Source organism: Rhinolophus ferrumequinum, chromosome X (genome assembly GCF_004115265.2).
Source record: "Rhinolophus ferrumequinum isolate MPI-CBG mRhiFer1 chromosome X, mRhiFer1_v1.p, whole genome shotgun sequence".
Taxonomy (NCBI): domain Eukaryota; kingdom Metazoa; phylum Chordata; class Mammalia; order Chiroptera; family Rhinolophidae; genus Rhinolophus; species Rhinolophus ferrumequinum.
In genome coordinates this window covers 84867738-84895233 of record NC_046284.1, presented here as the reverse complement: position 1 = coordinate 84895233, position 27496 = coordinate 84867738, and the positions used below count along the sequence as shown (strand labels likewise).

At 41.1% G+C, this 27496-nt stretch overlaps 1 protein-coding gene and 1 non-coding gene across 2 annotated transcripts; one reads left to right on the top strand and one right to left on the bottom strand.

Annotated features, from left to right (window-relative positions):
- AKAP4 (A-kinase anchoring protein 4) lies at positions 1 to 23134 on the bottom strand. Its single transcript, XM_033116547.1, has 6 exons — positions 23117 to 23134; positions 14003 to 14098; positions 12918 to 12968; positions 12272 to 12373; positions 7617 to 9737; positions 1 to 156 (listed from the first exon to the last, which is right to left on the bottom strand). The coding sequence occupies exons 2-6, from the start codon at positions 14096 to 14098 to the stop codon at positions 1 to 3; spliced, it is 2526 nt and encodes an 841-aa protein (XP_032972438.1). The 5' UTR covers positions 23117 to 23134.
- LOC117030603 (U6 spliceosomal RNA) lies at positions 16251 to 16357 on the top strand. The gene has a single exon (XR_004424420.1). It is a non-coding gene; the product is annotated as a U6 spliceosomal RNA (small nuclear RNA).
- Positions 23135 to 27496: the final 4362 nt, after the last annotated feature.

Below are 27496 nucleotides of genomic sequence, written 5' to 3'. Positions count from 1 at the left end.
TCACAGGTTAGCGAGCAGCCAGTCTAGCAGTTGTTTTTGAGCCACGTTGCCCACGGCTTCATCCAGTTGTCGTTCCTTAGCAAACTTAATGACCTCTTGAAGGAGGTCTCCTACACTGTACCCCTTCTCTGCTGCCTTAGCTGAAACTTCAGGAAGCTGTGGAGAGAGCAGAAAGAGTTTGAGTCATGTGATGCTTTTGGAGAAGAGCTCCAGAAGGATAAAGTAAACTACCCACCAACCCACCTTTCCATGCATGATTCTAGGGTTAGAGTAAAACCTGCCACAATTCCAGGACTGACTTGTTTTTCCTTGACTCTCCTCTAATGACATTGATAAAAATGACAAAGGTACTTTCTTTTGAGCTTCAAAAAACATATTCTGGAATCAATTGTGTTCACTAAATACTTTCACCAGGTGCTGAGTCCTTCAATTAGTCTGTGCTGATTGCTGGGTCAGGGTTAGGGGTTGCCATTCCCCAACCTCCCTAACAATAGTATGAGATTGGCAGTAGGGAAGATCAGCTGGGCTAAGGTACTAGACTGAAAATAATTTCGTTCAGTATTTTATTTCTCTGGAATCCATCAAATGTAGGAAATGAAGCTGTGTGTGTGTGTGTGTGTGTGTGTGTGTGTGTGTGTGAGAGAGAGAGAGAGAGAGAGAGAGAGAGACAGACAGACAGACAGAGATAACTCACATGTCTACGAATATTAGTCTTCATGGGACTGAGGAGCAGGGCCAGGATTAAGGTGTGGCAAGTTAGGTGCCTAGGGCAAAAAAATCAAAACACCAAAAAGCCTCTCGGGGCACTTGTAGAACCTGTGAGTTTGGGGAGGAACTCCCTCTTTCTTTTACTCTCTCCCCAGTCCTTGGAGGGCCCTTCAAGCTCAAAATATAAGACTTAAAAATTGCTCCCCGAGATACGTCATCAAAATGGTGGCGTGAGGTGAGCCTCTGCAAAGCTCCCCTGGAATTTACAACTAATCGAACAACAATAACTCCACAAAGGACTCCCTACACAGCAGACAGGCAAGATGAAGAGGCCCACTACTGAATTCACCGAAAGGTGGGTGAATCGAGCGGGGAAGGAGGGAAGGAAGAAGTACTTTGCCGCACGGGCGGGCGCAAGACACAGACCTAGCTCAATGATCCGAGCTCGCTGCATCCCGGAACTACCGCAGCTGCGGGAGAGGGAAGAACTCGGACTGCTAGGGCTCCGTTTATGGCCCATAGGGATGAGGGAGCAGCATATAACACAGCTGAACCCAATGCTCACAGCAGAGACCTCGGAGAAAAGACTGAGGGAAGAAGGCTGAAAATGTTGGCTTAAGTTCTCACTGCTGAGAAGAGAATGGAAGCCCTAAGCACTGAGACTAGCCGCCCACTCCCTAACCTCCCAGAGCTCGATCCCGCCCCAACCTGGCAGGTGCTAGAAGCGGAACAATAGCAGTGTCAGATCAAAAGAACAGAATATTTGCTGTTCTGAGAACTGTGGACCACAGACACAGATTCGCAGCCCAACTAGCTCCGGCACAGTGGAGGGAGCTATGGAAATAGGACCGGCTGTGATGGTGGTCACAGCAAATGCTCTGGGCCACCTCTCACAACTCACCCCGCCCCTGGCCCCACCTATCCCGGCGGATCCCTCCAGGAGTAAACAGAACTGCTGAAACATACAGGCTCTGAATCTGGTGCTGAAAGAGTTTTAGAACTTCAAAAGCTCTCTGCATACCCACACTGACACTGCACGCTGTGACTCAGGCGAACTATTAAGAGAGGAGAAGCCCATCTCCGAGGGAATCCCCCCATTGTGTCAGAAGCTGAAATAGTGCAGAGAAAACAAAGCACTACCATGTGAGAGAGAAAAAAAAAGCTGCATTCGGAGAGAAAATAAAACATTCTACCAACAAGTACTGGAAAACAAAAGAAAGACCTCTTCCTATCAACCTGTTGCAGAAGCCACTCCTGTAGATGTCTAGGAAGAGAAATAATAAATTAGTAATTGCCATGAATAACCAAGGCAACAAGAAAGCTCAGAAAGAAAGTGAAAAGTCTCCAGAAAAGGAACTTAAAGATATGGAAATATGTGACTTAAACGAAAGAGAATTCAAGATTGCAGTTCTGAAAAAACTCAACGAGATGCACGAAAACACAGAAAGGCAGTTTAATGAACTCAGAAACACAATCAGAGAACAACATGAGCATTTTACGAAAGAGATTGAAATTTTAAAAAAGAACCAAATAGATTTCTGGAGATTAAGAACTCAAAAGAAGAAATCAAGAATGAAATAACCAGCTTAGGTAGTACAGTTGACCAGATGGAGAAAAGAATCAGTGACATCGAAGATAGAAACCTGGAAATTACACAGATGGAAGAAGAAAGAGACTTGAGGCTTAAAAGAAATGAAAGAACTCTACAAGAACTTTCTGACTCCATCAGAAAGAGCAACATAAGAATAATGGGAATACCAGAAGGAGAAGAGAGAGAGAAGGGAACAGAGAATATATTCAAACAAATTGTTGGTGAGAACTTCCCAAACTTGTGGACAGAACTGGGTCCTTGAATCCAAGAAGCAAATGGAACACCTAAGTACCTCAATCCCAACAGGCCTTCTCCAAGGCACATTGTATTGAAGCTGTCTAAAATCAACGACAAAGAAAGAATCCTCAAGGCAGCCAGGGAAAAGAAGACAGTAACCTACAAAGGAAAGCCCATTAGATTATCATCAGATTTTTCAGCAGAAACTCTACAAACCAGGAGAGAGTAGAACCAAATATTCAAACTATTGAAAGACAGAAATTATGAGCCAAGAATAATATATCCAGCAAAGATATCCTTTAGATATGAAGGAGGAATAAAGACCTCTCCAGACATACAGAAGCTGAGGGAATTTTCTAATATACGACCTGCGCTACAAGAAACAGTAAAGGAGGCTATTCGACCACCATCAAAAGGCACAATTTGTGGCAACCAAAACATAAAAAGGGGGAGAGTAAAGGCCTGAACTGAAATATGGGAATGGAGAAAGTAAGCGTGCTGAAGAAAGTGGAATACTCTAAATATCAAATTTTCTTTTTTGTAAAATTAAGGGTAACCACTGAAATAAAATCCAGAACTGAAACATATACTGTAATAAAAGAAGCAGAGGGAAACATCATAGAATACCACCACACAGAAATAATAGACAAAAACAAAAAGGCAAAGAAACAATGGAGACACAGCCTTACCAGAAAAACTAAAGATAGAATGCTAGGAAATCCTCACATATCAATAATCACCCTAAATGTAAATGGACTGAACTCACCAATAAAAAGGCACAGAGTAGCAAATTGGATCAAAAAACTGAACCCAACCATATGCGGTCTCCAAGAGACACATTTCAGCTACAAGGACAAGCATAGACTCAAAATGAAAGGGTGGAAATTGACATTCCAAGCAAATGGTACCCAGAGAAAATCAGGTGTAGCCATAATGATATCAGATGAAACAGACTTCAGGGTGAAAAAAATAATAAGAGACAAAGAGGGACATTTCATAATGGTAAAGGGGACTATATAACAAGAAGACATAACAGTCATCAATATTTATGCCCCCAATCAGGGAGCACTGTAATATACCAAGCAACTCCAGCAGAACTAAAGGGAGAAATTGACCAAAACACAATTATACTTGGGGACTTAAATACATCATTGACAGCTATGGATAGATCATCCAAACAGAAAATAACGAAATAGCAGCCCTAAATGATACATTAGATAAAATGGACATAATTGACATATATAGAGCACTTCATCGTAAAACATCAGCCTATACATTATTTTCTAGTGTACATTTCTAGTGAACATTCTAGAGGATAGACCATATATTGGAACATAAAATCAGCCTCAGCAAATTTAAGAAGATTGAAATCATACTGAGCATGTTCTCTGATCACAAGGCTTTGAAATTGGATATCAACTTCAGAAAGAAAGCAGGAAAAAACACAAATACATGGGGATTAAACAACATACTTTTAAAGAACGACTGGGTCAAAGAAGAAATTAGAGGAGAGATCAAAAGATACATAGAAACAAATGACAATGAAAATACATTCTACCAAAATTTTTGGGATGCGGTGAAAGCAGTTTTAAGAGGGAAATTTATATCATTACAGGCCTATCTCAAGAAACAAGAAAAATCCCAAATAAATAACCTCACGTTACACCTTAAATAACTAGAAAAAGAAGAACAAGTGAAACCCAAGGTCAGCAGAAGAAAGGAAATAACAAAAATCAGAGAACTAAATGAAATAGAGAACAAAAAGACAATAGAAAAAAATTAATGTGACGAAGAGCTGGTTCTTTGAAAAGATTAACAAAACTGACAAACCCTTGGCTAGACTCACTAAGATAAAAAGAGAGAAGACACCAATTAACAGAATCAGAAATGAAAAAGGGGAAGTTATCACGGACACCGCAGAAATACAAAGGATCATCCAAGAATACTATGAAGGATTATATGCCACCAAATTCAATAACCTAGAAGAAATGGACAAGTTCTCAGAAACATATAGCCTTCCAAGGCTGAACCACGAAGAACTGGAAAATCTAAACAGACCGATCACCAGTAATAAAATTGAATCAGTCATCCAAAACCTTCCCAAAAGCAAAAGTCCTGGACCAGATGGCTTCACTAGTGAATTCTACCAAACCTTCAAAGAGGATCTAATACCAATCCTGCTCAAACTCTTCCAAAATAACTGAAGAAGAGACAGTACTCCCTAACTCATTTGATGAGGCCAACATTACCCTGATACCAAAACCTGGTAAGGACAACACAAAAAAAGAAAACTACAGACCAATATCTGTGATGAATACGGATGCAAAAATCCTAAACAAAATTCTAGCAAATCGAATACAACAATGCATTAAAAAGATTATTCATCACGAACAAGTGGGTATCATGCCGAGGCAAAAGGATGGTTCAACATCCATAAATCCAACAATGTGATACATCACATAAACAAAATAAAGGACAAAAATCATATGATTATATCAATTGATGCAGAAAAAGCATTTGACAAGATACAACATCCATTTATGATTAAAACACTTAATAAAATAGGTATAGAAGGAAAATAGCTTAACAGAATAAAGGCCATATATGACAAGCCCTCAGCTAATCTCATAATGAATGGTGAAGAACTGAAGCCCTTTGCTCTACCTTCAGGAACACAACAGGGCTCTCCCCTATCACCTCTGCTTTTCAACATAGTGTTGGAAGTCCTTGCCACAGCAATCAGGCAAGAGAAAGAAATAAAAGGCATCCACATTGGGAATGAAGAAGCTAAATTATCACTCTTTGCAGATGACATGATGCTATATATAGAAAACCCTAAAGTCTCCACCCAAAAGCTATTAGAAACAATCAACAAATTTAGTAAAGTTGCTGGCTACAAAATCAATGTACAAAAGTCCATTGCATTCCTATATACTAACAATGAAATCTCAGAAAGAGAAATACAAAAAACAATTCCTTTTGCAATTGCAGCAAAAAGAATAAAATACCTAGGAATAACTTAACCAAGGATGTGAAGGACCTATATGTTGAAAACTATGACATTTTTGAAAGAAATTGAAGAAGACACAAAGAAATGGAAAGACATTCCGTGCTCATGGATTGGAAGAATCAACATAGTTAAAATGGCCATATTACGCAAAGCAATATACAGATTTAATGCTATCCCCATCAAAATCCCAATGACATTTTTTTAAATAAATAGAACACAAAATCATCAGATTTGTTTGGAACCATAAAACGCCCTAAATATCCAAAGCAATTTTAAGAAAAAAGAACAATACTGGAGGCATCATACTCCCTGACTTTAGCTAGTACTATAGGGCTACAATAATCAAAACAGCATGGTATTGGCAGAAAAACAGACACATAGACCAACGGAATAGAATTGAGAACCAGAAAGAAAACCACATAAATATGGACAGGTAATTTTTGACAAAGAAGCTAAAAACATACAATGGAGGAAAGACAGCCTCTTCAATAAATGATGCTGGGAGAATTGAAAAGCCACGTGCAAAAGAATGAAACTGGACTGCTATCTGTCACCATGTACCAAAATTAATTCAAAATGGATCAAAGACTTAAGCATAAGACCTGACACAATAAACTGCATAGAAGAAAACATAGGTACTAAACTTATGGACCTTGGGTTCAAAGAGCATTTTACGAATTTGACTCCAAAGGCAATGGAAGTAAAAGCTAAAATAAATGAATGGGACTATATGAAACTTAAAAGTTTCTGCACAGCAAAAGAAACCATCGACAAAATAAAGAGGCAACCAACTGAATGGGAGAAGATTTTTGCAAACAGTGCCTCTGATAAGGGGCTAATATCCAAAATATACAAGGAACTCATGAAACTCAACAACAAAAAAACAAACAACCCAATTGCAAAATGGGCAGAGGACCTGAAGAGACATTTCTCCAAAGAGGACATACAAATGGCAAATAGACATATGAAAAAATGCTCAACATGACTAATCATCAGAGAAATGCAAATAACAACCACAATGAGATATCACCTCACCCCAGTCAGAATGGCTATCATCCACAAGACAAATAGTAACAAGTGTTGGAGAGGCTGTGGAGAAAAAGGAACCCTCATACACTGTTGGTGGGAATGCAGACTGGTGCAGCTGTTATGGAAGGCAGTGTGGAGGATCCTCAAAAAATTACAAATAGAATTACCATATGACTCAGCAATCCCTCTCCTGGGTATCTATCCAAAAAATCTGAAAACATCTACACATAAAGACACGTGTGCTCCAATGTTCATTGCAGCTTTGTCTACCGTGGCCAAGACATGGAAACAACCAAAATGTCCTTCGATAGATGAATGGATAAAGAAGTTGTGGTATACATACACAATGGAATACTATTCGGCGGTAAGAAAAGATAAAATAGGACCATCTGTGACAACATGCATGGATCTAGAGATTATAATACTAAGCAAAATAAGTCAGACAGAAAAAGCAGAGAACCATATGATTTCACTGATATGTGGTATATAAACCAAAAACAACAAAAGAACAAGACAAACAAATGAGAAACAAGAACTCATAACACAGACAATAGTTTAGTGGTTACCAGAGGGTAAGGGGTGTGGGGGGTGGGAGAGGAGTGTAAGGGGGATCAAATATATGGTGATGGAAGGAGAAGTGACTCTGGGTGGTGAACACACAATGGGATTTATAGGTGAAGTGACACAGAATTGTACACCTGAAATCTATGTAATTTTTCTAAGAATTGTCACCCAAATAAATTAAAAAAAAATTGCTCCCCAGTTTACCAAACAGTTTTACCAAAGGATCATGATAAAACAGAGCTAATTTTAATCTCCTTCTCTTGGCTGAAATGTGCAGGCCTTGAAGTGTCCAGAGCCCGACTTAGTTAATGGTTCGCCACTTTTCTGTCTTTTTATGAATTGAAAGTAATTCATAAGGCACATGGTGAAGAGCAAACTTGAACAAAAATTGGACCACGCTTGAACTTTAAGTACAATGCTGCCTCCCTGCCCCTGCCCATTCCAACCCTCTTTCTTCGTGTGCCTGTCATTGCTCACCTTCTCCAGTTGTCCATCATCATCTCCCATGAAATAGAGCATTGGCACGTTAAATTGGGAGGCTGCAATCCACTGTAGGACAGCTTGGAGCTGCTTCTGCAACTTACTTGTTGAGCATTGATTACTGACAATGACTTCCAGCCCTGGAGGGTACTGATGGTTCTGTGACATTGCACCATCATGACTGCATCTGGGGCCAGCAGCCTGGTAATTGGGGTTGTTTGCCAATGCTGCTTGTTCTTCCAAATCGGGAAAGGCTTCCCCATTGTTATACTCAGCCATGATAAGGCACAGCTTCATCACAGATTCTACCAGTAGATCGGTGAATTGCCGGCTCATTTGCTTCAGCCCACTGATAAAGTCAGCTTCTTGATTCTCATGGCATTGTTCTTCCCCTCTCTTGGACATGGAAGTTGCTTTTTTTGACCTGGGTTCAGAATGTTTGTTCTCACCTTCAGATAGCTCATCACAGCTGAAGGAGTCCCTGTTAAGCAGTTTCTGAATCAGTGATAGAACGATGTTTGACATATCTAACTTCTGGGAATCTGCCTGTTGAGTCTCCCTTAGCGAGGTAGATGGCCCAGGAGCTCCATGAGATTCTAGGTGTTTCATTGAAAGTGCCTTGGCACTTTGGCCACACCCACTCTTTTCATATTGGGCACTCTGAGTCATGAAGTTCATGGTAGAAGCGGGATAGTCTTCTTCAAATGCTTCTTTGTCCTTGGTCTGCTTGGTCAGGTGGTACTGGATCAACATAAGGGCAGAGGCGATCAAGTCCTTTGCCAACGAGTCTGTGGAAGGGCTGATCTTTTCTCTCTTTTCTTCCTTACTGGCGCATGCTTTGCCAGCGATCTTGCCTTGGTTTCTCTGTGTTTGCTTCCACGTAGTCAGGCTCTCCTTGAGGATATGTTCACCAACTTTTTCAGCATTACTCAACGACTTGCATTTATCAGGTTTTAATTTGTTTTTGTCCTCTTCTTTCATCTCAGCTTTCACGTTGGAGAATTCGAGACTTTGGTTCTTGCGCTTGGGATCATGGGACTCTGCTTTCCAAGATGCGTATGACAGACTCTGTGATTTACTCTCCCTCTTCTCACCAAGAAGAGCAGTGACCAGGCGCTTCAGCATGGCCTCCATGATATCTGCAGCATTTTGTTTTCCGTGCTTGAACAGATTCCTCTTGACAGCTGAGACAAAGTCAGGGTCAGTCATCAGGACCCCAGTGATATTGTGCAGATTACTCAGGCAGGAGTCAATCAAATCGGAAACAATTTCCTTGGTGTGTTTTAACAGCACTTTCTTCAGGACCACACAGGCAGGAATTGGTTTTTCAGAGGTATGCACTTTCAAGGTCTTCATAACAGAAAGCATCATGTCAGATGCTACCTGATTTGCATAAAGCATGAGTCCTTTGCTGATAGAATCTGGAAATTCTTTGCTATCTCTTTGGCACATCTGTCTGTCTGCCTTCTTGTTCTTGTGAATTAATTCACTATGCAGAAGCATTTTATGGCCACCTTCCCGGCACTCCTCCTCAGTGCCCTGCATTTCTTCGGAGGTCATTTCCACGCCATCATGGGCCATTTCAGAAGCAGTCTTGCTTACAGCATTTCGAGGGCTGTTTTTCCCTTTGTCCACAGAGAGTGGATACATTAAATGATGAAAGCATTTGCTTCCATCATCTAACTTCTTGATTTCTTTACGGACCATCTGCGTTACTAAAGAAGATAGTTGGTTGATAGAGGAGGAAAGGCCATCTATTAAACGTTCTCCCTCAGGGGAGATTTCTGCCCTCTGAGTATTAGGAGATTTTGCCAGATAGAGGGAAGGACTCTGGTTATTGTTGTTGTTTTGTGGTGTTGTCATTTCTAGAAGTTGGCGTTGAGGTCCACTGGCCATGTAATCCATGTTCAGTTGATTGGCATAGACACTGCAGCAGTTTCCAGAGGCTAGTTTGTGATGTTTGCCCTCTGTTTCTCCTACTTTATATTTACAGGTAGAGGCTGTGGGACTCAGTACATGTTGGAAACCCAAGGCATACCTCTGGAGATCGAGTAGGCAATTGAGAGTACTTAGAGGATCAGAGGGAGTTTGTTTGAAAAGGCATACAGATCCCTCCATCTAAAAAAAGAAGAGCACCTATGAGTTCTTTTCCTTATTTTATTTAGAAGATATAGCGTTCTAAACTGCACAGATTAAGGATTTGGCCTTTAGAATTTACATGGAAACGTAACACACAATTATATCCATTAATACACATTCAAGCACAAGTGGTAGCCACAAAAGCTCGGAGTATAGACATTTGTACACTTAACTGTATGCAAGTATTATCAATATTTTTGTCAATTTCATTTGAGTATGTGTGCTTATCTCATATGTGTCAAAAGTATATGGGTGTGTCTGTTATGTATGTGCATGTATAACAATATAACAATATAACAATTTATGAGTGTGAACATCTCAGTAGATGTGAGAATGTCAGCCTGTATTGTTAATGTGTGAAAATGTGCCATCCTATGGATTAAGAGATGAGATTCTTATGAATAGTTGCATTTTGAAACTTCACCAAGCTGTGTCTGTGCGTATGTCTACTTCAGTGCACATATGTGACTAAGTGTAAGCATGTGTAATAATGTGTTATCATGAATAATGATTGTATATGTCTACTGAATAGACCAACATGTTCGTGTTAGTGTGTATATTTTGTACATTTGTGAATGTAAAAATATGAGTGTTAATGTCAGTGTGTCTCTGAATATGTAAATAAGCAAGTGTCAATTTGAGTGATGTGTATATATGTTTACAATATCAATCCAATAGTGTCTATCATGCAGCTATAAATGTATTTATATATGGTAAAGCATTATTTCATGTATTAACATACATACTCATTAACATATTAATGTATAATATATTGGTAGACATACATTAAAATAGGAATATGTGTTACTAGATGATTGTATAATGATTGTATGTCAATAAACTGGGTATCAGTTTGTTATATCTATGTGCTATGTCAATGCTTGAGAATGTGTCAATGTTGTACATATTCTGCGTATTTGCGTATGTGTGTGAAAACACGAGTGGGGATGTCATTGTATCTGTGTCAATGTGTGTATCGATGCATACAAACGTGTGTTAGTGAATATGTGGCACTTTGTTGAAGTTTGTATGAGTGTGTATCAGATGAGGTAGATTTATAAGTGTGTATGCTTATACCAGAATCTGTACGGTCACTGCTTTGATCAACGCTTGTGTGTGTTAACGTGTGTGCATGTTTATGCATGGTGTGCATGGATGTGTATATGGATGTCTATGTGTCACATGAGGGCATGTCAGTGCATCGGTTCTGTATACCTTTGTATATGTGTGTAAGTCGTTCTTTATGAGTATATGTATATATGTTATGTCAATGCTTGCGTGTATTTGCCAGTTTCACATGTAGCCAGGCATGTGTGTGTCATTGTATAAATCATTTTTTGTTAATGTATAGAAATGCACATATTGATGTGTGTGTCATTTTATGTTAATTTATGTGTAGATACTGTATATATGCCCATGTCTGGGTATGTGTATATGTATTGCACAAATCTACTCAGTGCTAAGTACCATTGCCCTCTTTACCCTTTCCATTGCTTCATCTCCTGTCTTTTCACTGAACACCTGGAAATGTGACGTCATGATAAAGTCAACGTCGTGCAAATGGGCTTAAGTTAGAATCAAGGAGATCTGCCTTGTGTTTAGGAAATATGGGCTGCTCTTTTAAAAACAAACATCAGGTGTAATTTATCCCTTTTATAAGACTCCAAAATGGAGTTGCCTCCTGCTCCCTCACACACACCCCCCATGTGAACCCAACACTCTTTAAAGAATATTTTGGAATTGGTTTTTCCTTCCTTTGGGGCAACTCTCATCACTCCAAAGGTGTCTGGGGCCAGAAAGGTTGTTTCTGGTTATAGCATGAGCAGAGGGACACAGACCAAGAAATATTTGACTCCTTTGTGCTCAAGCCAAATATCCTGTTCCAACACCAGCCACTCCAGGCTTATCGGACTGTGAAGGTGACTTGTCATGTGCTCTAATGCCTGCCCCAAATCAGGAGCTTAAGAAATATAATTTAAAATATTTACATAAAAACAAAAGTATTCTTATGTGACAGTGGTGTGCAAGTCTAATTGCTTGTAACTTTATGCTACCGAACAGCCTGAGTAATCTCTTAGACAACAGGGTGGGAACCAGGCAACTGCCATTCTTGGTTGTTGTGGATTCTCTCTGCTCCATATCCTTGTTCTTTCTTGTTGGACGCTGGGCAACATGGGGCACAAAAGTCCATTACAAGGCACCAAAAAACACCGCAAAGGGTCCTGCTTATAAGTCCATGTCTTTGTTAGGATAAAGATAGCAAGATACTCTTTGGAATACGTACCTGAAATCAGGAAATGGCATTGTGAGCTCCTGTGATTAGTGTTAGGTAGCTGGGTGGTGAACTTACCTTGACTCTGAACTTGAGCCTGTGTTCTCTACAATGGCTACAATGCTATGCAAATTTATGGGCCTGTCTGACAATAGTACTCTTACTGTCTCTGAAACAGAGTCCTCAGAATCAGCACTGGGCTCTGGGAATTGGAAAAGTCTGACTCAAAGGCTAAGTATACCTTAGAGCGGTCTTGCTTCTCGGTATCTTTGATCACAATAATTTCTTTTTCTTTCAGCTTCTCCAGGATGACGTTACTTGTTGAACCGGAACCACCAGCATCCTATGGATTAAGAGATGAGATTCTTATGAATAGTTGCTTTTTGAAACTTCACCAAGCTGGCCCTCACCCTGCTACCGCTTCAAAGCATGAATGTCACGTCTCTTATTATCTCTTTTCCTTTTGAAGGAGAAGTAGGTTTGTAATGCTAGCCAGTCATTAAAGAACAAGATATTTTCCTCTCCACAAATTATTACATTCTTTCCCAGGAGGTAGTCACAAAGCCATTCGTTTTAAGAATCATATTCAATTAATCATTGACCCTTTGGTCAGTTTTTTTCACTGTTCTGACAGGCTATCTTCCATGCTTTAATCCTTTCAGGCCTACCAGCAACTTCAGTGGCTTCTAAAATGAGATTTGCTCTCAAGAATGCCAGTAAATTCTCAACAAGGGATCCTAGACTCAGAAGAATAATAGCGATCCACCTGAGTCCCCTCCACCTTTCCACCCTCTGCCACAGCCTTTCCCTTTCACTATGCTGTCACTGACAACCCTCTCAGCAGTTTCCCACCCATTCCAACTCGGAGGGGAGCAGAAAATACATACCTCAGAATCTTTCCCTTCCACATTCAGGGTGGACACATCAATAAAACATATCTGCAGGATGAAATTTAGAGAAAATCTATAGAAAAGACTGTAGTTTATCTTCTGGGAGATGAGAATAGCACCTATCGTATAGGGTTCTTGTGAGGATTCATTGAGATAGTGCGTGTAAAGCTTTTAGTAGAGTACCTGTACACAGTGAGTACGCAATAAGTCTTATTAGGCAGACAGAATCTTAGCATTACTGTTTCCTGGATGAGAAAACCTACCTGTCAGAGAGACCCAGAATATAATATCCGCATTTATTGAGAAAACTGAGAAGAGAGGTGACTTGCCCAACTGACACAAACTCAAAGGTGGAGCTGTATTAGAACTCGATTCCCCTGGCTCCCAGTTTAGAGCAATTTCTACTACATTAGTGTGCCCCAAATGTGGTATTTTTACTATTGATTGATGCTATAGAAACTTTAAGTGGTAGCTGGAAAACCGTTACTGTGTTTAATAGGTGCATTTTTAAATTGTTTTTTGGGAAAAGTTCATACTAGGACATCAAACCTGTGATATTATGAGTAGTATTGTTTAGGGTGATGGTAATTTTTAAATGTAAGACAATTTGAAACACACTGCCGAAACACAAATTAAATAAATAATAATATGAGTGGTACTTGAACATGATTTAAAACATATGAATTCTATGCAAATCTCTCAAATTTTGGGAAACAGGAAGTGTTTTTCCCTCCTGGGGGAGTGCCACTTCAGCGCAACTAACCGGTAGTAGGTGATATCATTATGACATCAGAGGCTAGGTAATAGAGGCTGGTAACTAGGCAACCACCACTCCTCCCTCCCCTGAGGCTCCGCCCACCTTCCCCCTCCCTGGCTACTTGACATCACTCCTCATCCTGCCCCTTCCTTGATTTGTTCCCTGAGTGACACATCAACATGCTGTTCCCTCATAGAATGTATTGATCTTAGTTGCTTGGAGAAATGACACTATCACCCTCCATTAGTCTATCCCGGGTTCCAGGATACCTCTATTCATACGCCAATCCTATCTACCCTATAGTTGGAGTCATTTTGTATCTTACCACTTTACGGTCCTGTTCTTTCTGTACTTTCGGGCTATAGAGATCCACCTTGCACACGTCTGTGTGGCTGTGTAACCAGTCAATATTTTCAGACATCTGGAAAGAGAAAGTAATCTGAATAGCTGGTTTCTATGGTTTTTAGAAACTGGCTCTGTTTGGACAAGAATCTCTGGAGGGCCTCCTGAAAGCCATCTCTGTGTTTCACACAGGTTTAGACTAGGTGGGGTGAGCAATGAGGAAAGGACTCTCTGAAAAGTTCGAATTGATGATCAGGATCATTATCTTTTAGCATAGTCTGTAGTTTCCTTTAATTTAGACTCCCCACACCAAGTGTGGAACCATGGGACTATCATATTGACTTGGGAGAATACCGATCAGGAAAAATGGCATGCTGAGAAGCAAATTTAAAAGGAGATCTAGAGACTGTTGAAATGAAATGTGGTGATTTACTACCATCCAACTCCACGAACTAAATCTTACCTGTCTCCTCTTTCTTTACCCACTCTCGGGTACCTTCAAAGAATCAAGCTCACCTCACCCCATTTTACTGAATTTTGGCTAACCCCAGTTCAGTCTTTCTCCTTATGTCAAAGGAAGTGAAATTAAGTAAATAGCTGTAACAGTTATCACATAGGACCACTGGAAAACACTAAAGTCAATACCAGTACTGTGAATAAATAGCCCTCAAAGAAGTGTAAAAAAAAAAAGAAAGAAATTGATACAATCACTACCTTAATCACAAAGTTATAGTTGACTTTTGGCTGAAAATGTGCCACCAAGAAGGGAGACGTGCCCCTTTAGATGGATTTGGGCAGTGCCAAGTTCTTGGGCACCCGCAGCTGGCTTCCACCCCCGTCAGCAGCTGGGCAGTTACTGAGGGGCCAAGGCTTTTGACTGCTGCTTATGACCCTGGGGTATGACATCAGCGTTTGTTGGGTCACAATGCCCGAAACTATAGCAACCACAGCAAAGGTGTGGCAGGCTGGCAAACTCAGTAACCCTTCACATCAAAAGCACATCAGGCTGTCTGCTATATAACCACCTTTTTTCTATTTTTTTTAGTAAGATATACATATTTCTTTCACATTTTGTCCAGCTACGAACCTCTTGAAATTTCCAAAACAATCTAATCATATTAGTTACCACTCTGGTGGAGGTCTGTATTTTTCACATATGGAATTACCACCAGCCTGTACGAACAAAACAGTATTAATTTATTGTTCAGCTTCAGGTGTACAGTACCGTGATCAGGCATCTACATCTTCCCTGAAGTGTCTTCCTAAAGAGACAAGTGTCCACCGGATACCCTACAAAACCTTTACAACATTATTGATTATATTCCCCAAATTAACAATAATGAATGTCAACTACAAGTTTATATATATGTATTTACAAGAAGCAGAGTACAGCGTTAGGAATAGAGACAGTGGAAATGTATTGGTTGTGTGTGATGTCAGAGGGATGGTGGATGGGGGAGGGGGGTTGAGACAGTGTGAGGGATATAAATGATAAACGTCTGTCATGCAGGGTGTCATGCGGGGTCTCTGGTCCCACTCCCCACATAAGAACGCAGGACATGGTGAGGCCAAAAAGGAACACCCACAGAGCCATAGGTAGGGGAGTCATATCTCTATACTCTCGCTGGCGGCTGAGTTGGAGACACAGGAACCAGGAGCAACACAATTCTCAACCCTCACTGTGCAGCTTGCAGACTCAGCCACCATCTTCTTGCTAGCTCCCCCTTTTTTCTGCTAGCCTAGCCACGGCAGTTATATTCATGGCTAATGTCTCACTGGTTACAGCTGACGGCCAACTAGCCACAGCTGATGGCAATTTGATCACAGTCGATGGCCATTTACTACCTGAGCCAGCACCTTTCTATGTGAGGCCGAGAGCCTGGAAACTGCTTTTTGGGGCTCTGTCCCCACAACGTCTAACTATTACTTAGTTTTGTGCACCTAATACTCAAAAAACAAAAAAAAAAAAAAAAAAAGAAAAAAAAAAAAAAAAGAAAAAGAAAAAACAGTATTGATTTTCATACCTTAGCTGATTTCTCTTTGGGATTCCCACTAGAGATTCAGAGTTATGTGGCAAGACAGCTTTTTACGTGGAAACAAAGAAATGTTAATCAAAGTCGAATATCCCGAATAAAAGTAATAAAATAGAAAGTTAGAGGCTGTCTTAGCAGCTTCTGTGAGTTTACCTCACAATTAAGGCACCCTCCTAGCTAGTTAAAAAGATGTCAGAAGTGCTCGCTTCGGCAGCACATATACTAAAACTGGAACGATACAGAGAAGATTAGCATGGCCCTTGCACAAGGATGACACACAAATTCGTGAAGCGTTCCATATTTTTTTATTACAAACGGGACCTATAAGCCATCAAAGAACTCTTTGCTTATCACACAGAACAGCTAAGACACTCATGGAAGGATTAATTGAAGGTGCGCTAATTGGGTGAGCAGGAAAAGTATGGAAGGGAGCGGAGCGAAAATGCGCGGGCCCACGGCAGGGTCCCAACCGGCGGCGGCGGCAGCGAAAACCGCGGTGGCGCCCGCAGTTATGGGCACGCACGGGATTCCAGGGCAGAATGGAGAGCACAGAGACCAGGAGGTGGGCTCTTTCCCTGCATCCCACGGCGGATATCTCCCACTGGGAGGGCGGCTAGTGGGCCCTAGGGTGGACAAAGAACACAGACTCCATACCTCGGCCCCTCCCCCTCACTCTTCCACTCCTACCCCCGCCCTTCCAGGGACTCAAACTGGACCCTGAACTGAGGAGTAGTGTCAGATTACAGAGGAGCTGTAGTAGTGCTCAGGCTCTGGGAAGACTGACAGGCAGCCCTGACCCAGGGAAGAGGCTGGGGAAGAGTGTGATTTTTGGCTGGGCTAGGAGAGAGAAGACCCCTCCATCCCAAGCCCCCACCCTTTCTGGCCTGCCTAGGGCGGGGCAAGTGCTACTGCCCAGACACTCTCAGGGATCAGCAGTAAGCGGCAGACGCAGCTCTGGGCTTTCAGCAGCTCAGAAATCTCCCGCCCGCACCCCCCCATACACACACACACTGAAGAAGTGCCCTAAGACTCAAGAGTACTGGACACGGGGCTGGTGGTGCTACTCTCAGTGTGCATATGTGCAGGCAAGGGCAGAAACTGCACTGATTTTGTAAAAACTATCATCCAGACCCCTCAGGCCCACGCATTTAAATATACAGTCCCAAAGTCACTCTGGGCACCAGGTGACCGGCTCTGCCTGCGCAATAAGCAGGGGGCTCTTTGGTACAGCAGAGGACAACCTGGACATTACTTGGTGGGCTTAAGACAAGACTGGCGCTGCTTTTTGTTTTGCTTTGTTTTGTTTTGTTTTGCTTTATCTTTATATCTTTGATATCTTTTCCTGTGTCGAGTGGGGGTTATCAGGTGTTTTTACATGTGAATGTATTTGATTTTTTTCTTTGTTGTTGTTGTTGTTGTTGTGCTTGGTGATTTGCTTTGTTCTGAAACTGCCCTACCAGGGCCCAGCTTAAGAGGCACAAGATTCAACATATCCAGAGGCCAACTCCAGAGCAAACCAGAGTACTACTGGGTTTGACCTACAAGTCACACACCCAGAGGGAATTCTCTGCAGGCACTAGAGCCCATAGAGGCCAAACCACATTTAAGTGGTCAACCCTCACGCAGCAGAACGCCCTGCGGTGGGCAGAGCCCAGTCTCACAACGAGTCAGCCTAGGAGTTAACCCCACCTACTCACAAGCAAAAAGCAATTAAAGATCTTCTTGAACAGAACAATATACACAACACAAGAGTCACATTTGGAGCACACGCAGAGGAGAAGAACGAAGTAGTGCAAGTCAAATATAAAGAACACATACTACATAAGATAACCTAGCAAGAACTAAGAACTCTAGAGGATCTACCTAATACATCAAAGCAAACACAGAGAGTCAGCCAGAATGGGGAAACAAAGATACACGTCCTAAATAAAACAGAAGAAACCTCCACAACTGGAACCAAACGAAGCAGACGTAATCACCCTTTCAGAGACAAAGACTTCAGAACACTGGTGATAAGAATGTTTAAGGAGCTTAGAGAAGACATAAAGAAGGATGTCGAAATCATAACGAACAACCAGTTAGAACTAAAGAACACAATTACCGAAATTAAGAACTCACTTGAAGGAATTACCAGCAGGTTAGATGAAGCAGAGGATCGAATCAGCGACTTAGAAGACAAGGTAGCAGAGATCACCCAAACGGAACAACGGAAAGAAAAAAGAATAAAAAACAATGAGGATGGCTTAAGAGACCTCTGGGATAACATCAAGCGCAACAACATGTGCATAATAGGAATACCAGAAGGTGAAGAGAGGAAGCAAGGGATTGAGAACATATTTGAAGTAATAATGTCTGAAAACTTCCCCAACCTGATGAAGGAAACCAACATACAAGCCCAGGAAGTGCAGAGAGTTCCAACCGGGATAAACCCAAACAGGTCCACACCAAGACACATTATAGTTAAAATGGCAAAGCTTAAAGACAAAGAGAGAATCCTAAAAGCAGTAAGAGAAAGACAGAGGGTTACATACAAGGGAACTCCCATAAGACTATCAAATGACTTTTCTACAGAGACATTGAAGGCCAGGAGGGAGTGGCAGGAGATACTCAAAGTGACGGAAAACAAAGGCCTACAACCTAGATTGCTTTATCCAGCAAGGCTATCATTTAAAGTTGATGGAGAGATAAAGAGCTTTCCAGAAAAAAATAAGCTAAAGGAATTTATTACCACCAAGCCAGCATTGCAAGAAATACTAAAAGGACTTCTGTAAATAGAGGAAAGATCAAAACAACCTAACTACAAATTTAAAACTGGCAATAACTATGTACCTATCAATAATCACTTTAAATGTAAACGGATTAAATGCTCCAATCAAGAGACTTAGGGTGGCTGAGTGGATAAGAAAGCAAGACCCTTGTATATGCTGTATACAAGAGACTCACCTCAGAACAAAAGACACACACAGGCTGAAAGTGAAGGGTTGGAGTAAGATATTTCATGCAAATGGAAATGAGAAAGAAGCTGGAGTTGCAATACTTATATCTGACAAAATAGACTTTAAAATGAAGAACATATTAAAAGATAAAGATGGGCACTATATAATAATAAAGGGATCGATCCGACAAGGGGACATAACCCTAGTAAACATCTATGCACCCAACATAGGAGCACCTAAATATATAAAACAGGTACTGACTGACATAAAGACAGAGATCAACAGTAACACTATCATAGTAGGGGACTTCAACACACCTCTGACAACAAGGGACAGGTCTTCCAGACAGAAAATCAATATGGAAACAACAGCCTTAAATGATACATTGGACCACTTGGATTTAATCGATATTTTCAGAACATTTCACCCCAATGCTGCAAAATACACGTTTTTCTCAAGCGCACATGGAACATTTTCCAAGATACACCATATGTTAGGCCACAAAACAAGTCTTGATAAATTTAAGAAAATTGAAATCACACCAATTGTCTTCTCTGATCACAATGCTATGAAATTAGAAATGAACTACAGGAAAAAAACTGGAAGACACACCAATTCATGGAGGCTGAATAACTTATTACTAAATAATGAATGGGTCAAGCAGGAGATCAAGGAAGAAATCAAAAGATATCTCGAGACAAACGAAAATGAAAACACGACGACCCAAAATCTATGGGATGCCGCGAAAGCAGTCCTAAGAGGGAAATTCATAGCTTTGCAGGCCTACCTAAAGAAACAAGAAACATCACTAATCAGCAGTTTATCTTCACACTTAAGGGATCTGGAAAAGGAACAGCAAAATAAGCCCAAAGGGAGCACAAGGAAGGAGATAATAAAGATCAGAGCAGAAATAAATGAAATAGAAACCAGAAAAACAATACAAAAGATCAATGAATCCAAGAGTTGGTTCTTAGAGAAGATAAACAAAATTGACAAATCTTTAGCCAGACTCATTAAAAAAAAGAGAGAGAGGACCCAAATTAATAAAATCAGAAATGAAAGAGGAGAAGTGACAACGGACACCGCAGAAATACAAAAAGTTTTAAGAAATTACTATGAGCAACTATATGCCAACAAATTTGACAATCTGGAAGAACTGGACAATTTTCTAGAGGCTAACTCAACCTTCCAAGGCTAACTCAAGAAGAAACGGAAAACCTGAATAGTCTGATTACCACCAGGGAAATTGAATCAGTAATCAACAACCTCCCAACAAACAAAAGCCCTGGACCAGATGGCTTTACAGGTGAATTTTACAAAACGTTCAAAAAAGAATTATCACCAATTCTCCTCAAGCTCTTCCAAAAAATCCAGAAGGAGGGAAGACTCCCAAACACTTTTTACGAAGCCACTATCACCCTGATCCCAAAATCAGACAAAGACACCACAAAAATAGAAAACTACAGGCCGATATCTCTAATGAACATAGATGCAAAAATCCTCAACAAAATATTAGCGAACAGAATTCAGCAATACATTAAAAAGATCATACACCATGATCAAGTGGGATTCATCCCTGCTATGCAAGGGTGGTTCAACATCCGCAAATCAATTAATGTGATACACCACATTAACAAAATGAAAAATAAAAATCACATGATCATATCGATAGATGCAGAAAAAGCATTTGATAAAATCCAACAGCCATTTATGATAAAAACCCTTAAGAAAGTGGGAATAGAGGGATCATATCTCAACATAATAAAGGCCATATATGACAAACCCACAGCTAACATCATACTCAATGGGGAAAAGCTAAAACCATTCCCCCTAAGATCAGGAAAAAGGCAAGGTTGCCCACTATGTCCGCTTCTATTCAACATAGTGCTGGAAGTTCTAGCCACAGCAATCAGACAAGAAAAAGAAATAAAAGGCATCCAAATTGGTAAGGAGGAAGTAAAATTATCATTATATGCAGATGATATGATACTATATATAGAGAACCCTAACGACTCCACCAAGAAGCTATTAGAGCTGATAGACGAATTTAGTAAAGTAGCAGGATACAAAATTAATATTCAGAAATCAGTTGCATTTGTATATACCAATAATAAAACATCAGAAGGAGAAATTAAAAAAACAATCCCATTTACAATTGCTCCAAAGTCTATAAAATACCTGGGAATAAATTTAACCAAAGAAGTAAAAGATCTGTACTCAGAAAATTATAAGACACTGAAGAAAGGAATGAAAGAAGATATAAATAGATGGAAACACATATCATGTTCACCGATAGGAAGAATTAATATAATTAAAATGTCCATACTGTCTAAGGCAATATACATATTTAACGCAATTCCTATCAAACTACCAATGACGTTTTTCACAGAATAGAACATATAATCCTAAAATTTATATGAGACCATAAAAGACCCCGTATAGCTTCAGCAATCTTGAGAAATAAGAACAAAGTGGGAGGTATAACAATACCTGACTTCAAATTATACTACAAGGCTACAGTAATCAAAACAGCATGGTACTCTCATAAAAACAGACACATAGATCAATGGAACAGAATAGAGAGTCCAGAAATAAATCCATGCCTATATGGTCATTTAATCTACGACAATGGAAGCAAGAATGTACCATGGGGTAAAGACAGTCTATTCAATAAATGGTGCTGGGAAACCTGGACAGACACATGCAAAAAGATGAAGCTGGACCACCTCCTTACACCATATACAAAAATAAATTCAAAATGGCTTAAAGACTTAAATGTAAGATCTGAAACCATAAAATACCTAGAAGAAAATATAGGAAGAAACTTCTCAGACATTACCCGGAGTAAGATTTTTACTGATATATCCCCTCACGCAAGGGAAGTAAGAGAAAAAATAAACATGTGGGATTATATCAAACTAAAAAGTTTTTTCACAGCAAAGGAAACCATCAATAAAACAAAAAGGGATTCTACTGAATGGGAAAAGATATTTGCCAATGATATATCTGATAAGGGATTAATATCACAAATCTATAAAAAACTCACTCAACTCAACTCCAAAAAAACAAACGACCCAATTAAAAAATGGGCAGAGGACTTGAAGAGACATTTTTCTAAAAAGGACATACAGATGGCAAACAGACATATGAAGAAATGCTCAACCTCACTAACCATTAGAGAAATGCAAATAAAAACCACAATGAGATACCACCTCACCCCAGTCAAAATGGCTATCATCAATAAATCAACAAACAACAAGTGCTGGCGCGGATGTGGAGAAAAGGGAACGCTTGTGCACTCTTGGTGGGATTGCAGATTGGTGCAGCCACTGTGGAAAACAGTATGGAGGTATCTCAAAAATCTGAAAATGGAACTACCCTATGATCTAGTAATTCCACTCCTAGGTATCTATCCGGAGAAATCCAAAACTCCAATTCAAAAATCTTTATGCACTCCTATGTTTATTGCAGCACTATACACAATAGCTAAGTCGTGGAAACAACCGAAATGCCCATCGGTAGATGACTGGATTAAGAAACAGTGGTACATTTATACAATGGAGTATTACGCAGCCATAAACAAGAAAGAAATCTTACCATTTGCAACAACATGGATGGATCTAGAGAACATTATGTTAAGTGAAATAAGTCAGACAGAGAAAGATAAGTACCATATGATCTCACTTATATGCGGAATCTAAAGAAAAGAATAAGTGAATGAACTAATCAGAAACGGTTTTGGAGACAAAGAGGAAAAACTGAGGGTTGCTAGATCGGCGGGGGGGTGGGGGTAAAGGGGAAGGTGAGGGGATTAGAAAACAATCAGTAACCACAAGATGGCCACGGGGTTTGAAAATTAATCTGGGGAACGTAGTTTAGTGGTTACCAGAGGGTAAGAGAGTTGGGGGGTGGGAGATGAGGGTAAAGGGGATCAAATATATGGTGATGGAAGGAGAACTGACTCTGGGTGGTGAACACACAATGTAATTTATAGATGATGTGATACAGAATTAATTGTACACCTGAAATCTATGTAATTTTACTAACAATTGTCACCCCAATAAATTGGGGAAAAAAAGTAGAATTGTTCCACAAAAAAAAAAAAAAGACGTCAGAAGATGCCCCTACCTTTGTAGTATCAGAGTACGCTATTTCGTAGGACCTTGGAATGATTTTTTCTTGTGAATTTGGATGCTGTGATGACCCTTCCAGTCTGACCTAAGATGTTGCTTCTAAAGTCTCCATACTCTCCTAAAGCTTCGACCCCCGGCTGGTACCTGAACTTTTTACTTTATGACATTGCTGTTTCTATAGGCAGCAGTGACAGCAGGATTCTGGGCAACAGGATTCTGGGTTTCTAAGTGGTCCAGCAAGCTCTGAAAAAAGGATCAGGGTCAGCCTTTCAGAGACTCCTCAAGGCATAAAAGGACTTGAGCCCCTCCTATCTTTTCTTTATAGCCAGTGGTGGATTGCTGGCTACAGTATTATAGAAGATACATCTCAGAGGGACAGAGAAAGGATTTACAATCACGAGTTTTCTGAAGTAAATGCTCTACGAAAAAGGAGGTCAGGGACCTCTAGTCAGGGTTTGGCTGGAACAAACAGTAAATTCTTTTGGCAGTGTTGAACTTTCTTAATGTACGGATTGGATGAAAAGCTTTGTGCTGAAAGTTGAAGTTTTCATAGGCCAAGGTTGAGGCCTAGTTGAGAAGAGGGCTCAGCGGAGCCTGACTATACCCAATCATCAAGTCGCATACCTTAAATGTTTACATTTTTTATTAAAAATTAATTTTGTTCAAGAAGGGAGACTTTGTCAATGGTGACGAGCTAAAATCCATAGTACAGGACCTGTTTTTCCTTTACCACACTTTTGTCAAGGGGAACTTTTGATGATGAAGCTGGAGCTCCTGTGTTTGGCTCATGTCTGTGGAATAAGAAGCAGAGAAAGAAAATGTTTACTTATTCTGCAAGCATAAGAGTGTATATGCCTACGATTAAAAAACAAAAAACAAACCAAAAACAACACCTCTATCTCTCCTAGCCCAGAAGGGTGAAACTGTGATCTGGGCCTGGGAAATGTCTTACCAAATCCCCTAAATGACAAAGAGATAAAGGAGGAATATGTCTCTGTGAGTCCCCACATGATGTAGGGCACTTGTGAGTGAGTGCCGGGACCGTGTCTCATGAGACCGCAGAATGGAAACACGGACCCAGGAGAGGCAAGGAGTTTTACAAAGAGGATAGTATACTGAAAGGAAAGGGTCAGAGCTCCCTAGCGGGAGGGAGTCCCGAATAAGGGTGCCCCATGACTGAGGCAAAAGCTCTTACTTTTATACTTTGCCTTGCCTGTTTGGGGAAGGGAAGCTGTTTGAAGAAGGGAACTGGCGCCTTCTAATGAAATTCGTCTACCAGGTTTGTTCTGCTTGCCCATCCTGAAGGAATTAGCAAAGTAACCCACACTTATCTATCAGATCGGCTCCGTTTGTCAGGCCAAAAGGACCTTTATGATTAATCTCAATGTGTTGCTACATTTTGTCGTGGAGCAAAGGAGTGATGTCAAAACCTGGAGTTTCAGAATATGGCTGCTTTGTTTATTCCTCCAGGGCCTCCCTGTCTACCTAGCGACACGACACGCTAGCTAACCTGTCTCAAACCCCCTCTGAAGAGGAAACCCTAACTGCTGTTAGGGAGTAGGGGCGACGACCCTGCTGGCTGCTTCAGGCTGACCGGGGGCATGGCACAGAGACTGGCAGTTAGGGTTTGTCCAGAGGCCTATCTAAGGGTCCCCGGTAGATGAACAAGTCCAGGTGAGGATGTTGTCTTGTAGGCCAGTGGGTAGTCTGTAAGCTGAGATGCATTGTAGGCAACAGCATGAGGTAATATCTATAATAATGAATGAAAGAGAAATGAGAAAAGTTTCCTTAAGTCCTGCTAAACTGGGAAGCCAGGAAGAAAATATCTAAGTTGAAGAATCTTGTGTTTAGTTTAATATTGGAAAGTAGATCATGAATTTGTTAAACTTATTCTTTAATTGACTGTGAATTATCAGAGAGATTGAAACAGCATAACCCTTTAAACTGTTTACACCCTTGATTGTGTGTGAGAAGCAGATAATCCATGCCGGCTCTGTTTGAGACCTGTTTCTCTGACCTATCCTAACTCTTGTCTCATAGCTTGGATAGCCTGTGAGATGGCGTTTAGGGATTTTTGTCATTGAGTGAGCTGTTTGACTATTTAGCCTTCTGTATGTTATTTTGTATCAAAGAACTCTCATCAGCGAGGAGCGCCACTCTGGGTTGTCTAGGGTGTTTGTTGTAAAAATGTTCTGGCGGCAGCATAGGTCTGTATTAAAATTTATTGGTAGTTAATTCTTCCTCCATCTCTGGGAGGAAGGTGGCAGGATTAAGGGTGGAGTGGGTCCGTATTTGGCTTACAGGCCTTTTATGAGAGGGCCTGATGCCGCAGGAGGCGGCTATCAGTGAGCCTGTGACTCTTATTAGCATCTAAAGGCCCTTGAATGTGGTGTGGGGCAAAAACAGTTAAGTCTTGCCCCATGGTGAGCTTGGTGGCTTTGGGAACTAGGAGGGTAACTGTTGCTATAGCCTGGAAGGAAGCTGGCCAGCTGCATGCTATGAGGTCTAGTTCCTCACTTAAATAGTTCTAGAGTCTTTTTTAACTTTAATTTGTTCATTTTACGTTTTCTTAAGGTATATAGACCAGTGATAAGAAACATGCTGAGTAAAATGAGCCCAAATCTGGGGGCCGTCTTTATCTTTACAACCAAAGAAGTTTACAGACAAAACAGGTCCAGAGTGAGGGGTTGCGACAGAATGAATGCCTTCTATATCAACTAGGAAATTAATAGTTGATATGTAAGCCAATGACGTGGCTTACCTGTCACGTCAGGGTCACCCGCAGTTTTACCCCCATGATGAGAATAGCTTGGGAACCACTGGTAACTTCAGACCCAACAGTGATGACGCCCATTTTAGGGGAGGGAGTCGGTCCTTGCTCCCTTCAGAACAAGGGGTACTCTCTCCTGTAGTGCCGTTTGGTCTGTGTAGGAGGCACGGCTGTTTCGGAGGATTAGGAATCCAGTGATCTGGGCTTGTATATCCAGAGTAGGCTCTTTTCTCTTGGCGCTTTCTCTCTGGGGCTTTTGGGGTGCCCTGAGGTGGCTTCAGCCTTGGGTTGTCTCTAACTGTGGCCAAAAGTCTAGCCTGTCTCTGGTCTTATCCTCTGGCCTCACTGTTCCTCTATTCCATGTTTTTCTGTCTTGGCTGTTAAAGACATTTAAACAAGTTCCTGGTCTTCTCTAGGATCTGAGCCTCTGGATCAGGGATGTAACAGTGGGCCGGAACCGTTAGAATTCCCTGCCAGTTAAGGGGAAATATTAGGCTGAGTTTCCTTATATTGGCCTGTAGCTGATACCGAGGGAGGCACATCAACTCTAGCAGTTCTACAACATAAAGGTTGACTTAACTATTAGCCAAATTCAGCTTTTAGGTTTAATTTTTGAGTAACCAAGGACCTGATTGAGAAAATATGAAACCTAGAAAATGATTCCAGTGACATACATACTGATAACCAAAAGCAAGCAATGAACACTTCGGAAGGAGGAATATTTTCCTGTGAGTCGCCACATGATGTAAACGATGTTGGATCTGCTAGCAGTTTCTGGGTGTGGCCCGGGATCCTGTCTCGTGAAGCTGAAGAATGGACCCACGCACCAGGGAGAGGCCAAAAGTTGTAAAGGAAGATAGTTTATTAGAGGCAGGAGACGAGGCTGCAGCTCCCAGCTGGAGGGGGTCCCAAATGGGGTGGTGCCCAGTGACTGAGACCAAAGCTGTTACTTTTATACCTTCCCTTGCCTGTTTGGGGAAAGGGGTCGGAGCCTTGTATCAGAATGCATCCATTAGGTCTGTCCTGTTTGCTCATCCTGAAGGGATTAAAGAACCAACCCATTCCTATCTGTCAGATCTCTTCCTTTGTCCTGCCAGAAGGGACTTGAGATTATCTATTAACCTCAAGGCGTATTCTCATGTCTCTATCCTGGAGTGAAGGAGACATTCCAGGGCCTGGAGTTTCAGGCTGTGGCTGCTTTTCTGTTTATTCTACTGGGGACCCCCCCTGTCAACCTAGCAACCATACTAACTAACCTGTCTCAACCCCCCTCTGAAGAGGAAACCCTAACTAGGGAGTAGGGGCGAGGACCGCCTTGGCTACTTCAGGCTGACGTGGGGCGAAGTAGAAAGACCCGAAGGTAGGACTTCTCGAGAGTCCTACCTAAGGGTCCCCGGTAGATGAGCAAGTCCAGGTGAGGGTGTTGTCTTGTAGGCCATTCTAGCCAACCAGTGTGTAGTCTGTAAGCTGAGACGCATTGTAGGCAACAGCATGAGGTACTACCTATAACAATGGATAAAAGAAAAATGAGAAAAGTTTCCTTAAGTCCCGCTAAACTGGGAAGCCAGGAAGTAAGGAAGGCAACGAACGTTGTTTTTAGTTTAA

Coding starts and splice junctions, on each gene's coding strand:
- AKAP4 (XM_033116547.1), bottom strand. CDS start 14,098: ATGTCTGAAAATATTGACTGGTTACACAGCCACACAGACGTGTGCAAG. Junction 9,738..12,271: donor AGAAGCAAGACCGCTCTAAG/GTATACTTAGCC, acceptor TTCTTTTTTTAG/ATGGAGGGATCTGTATGCCT. Junction 157..7,616: donor ATGATGGACAACTGGAGAAG/GTGAGCAATGAC, acceptor CTCTCTCCACAG/CTTCCTGAAGTTTCAGCTAA.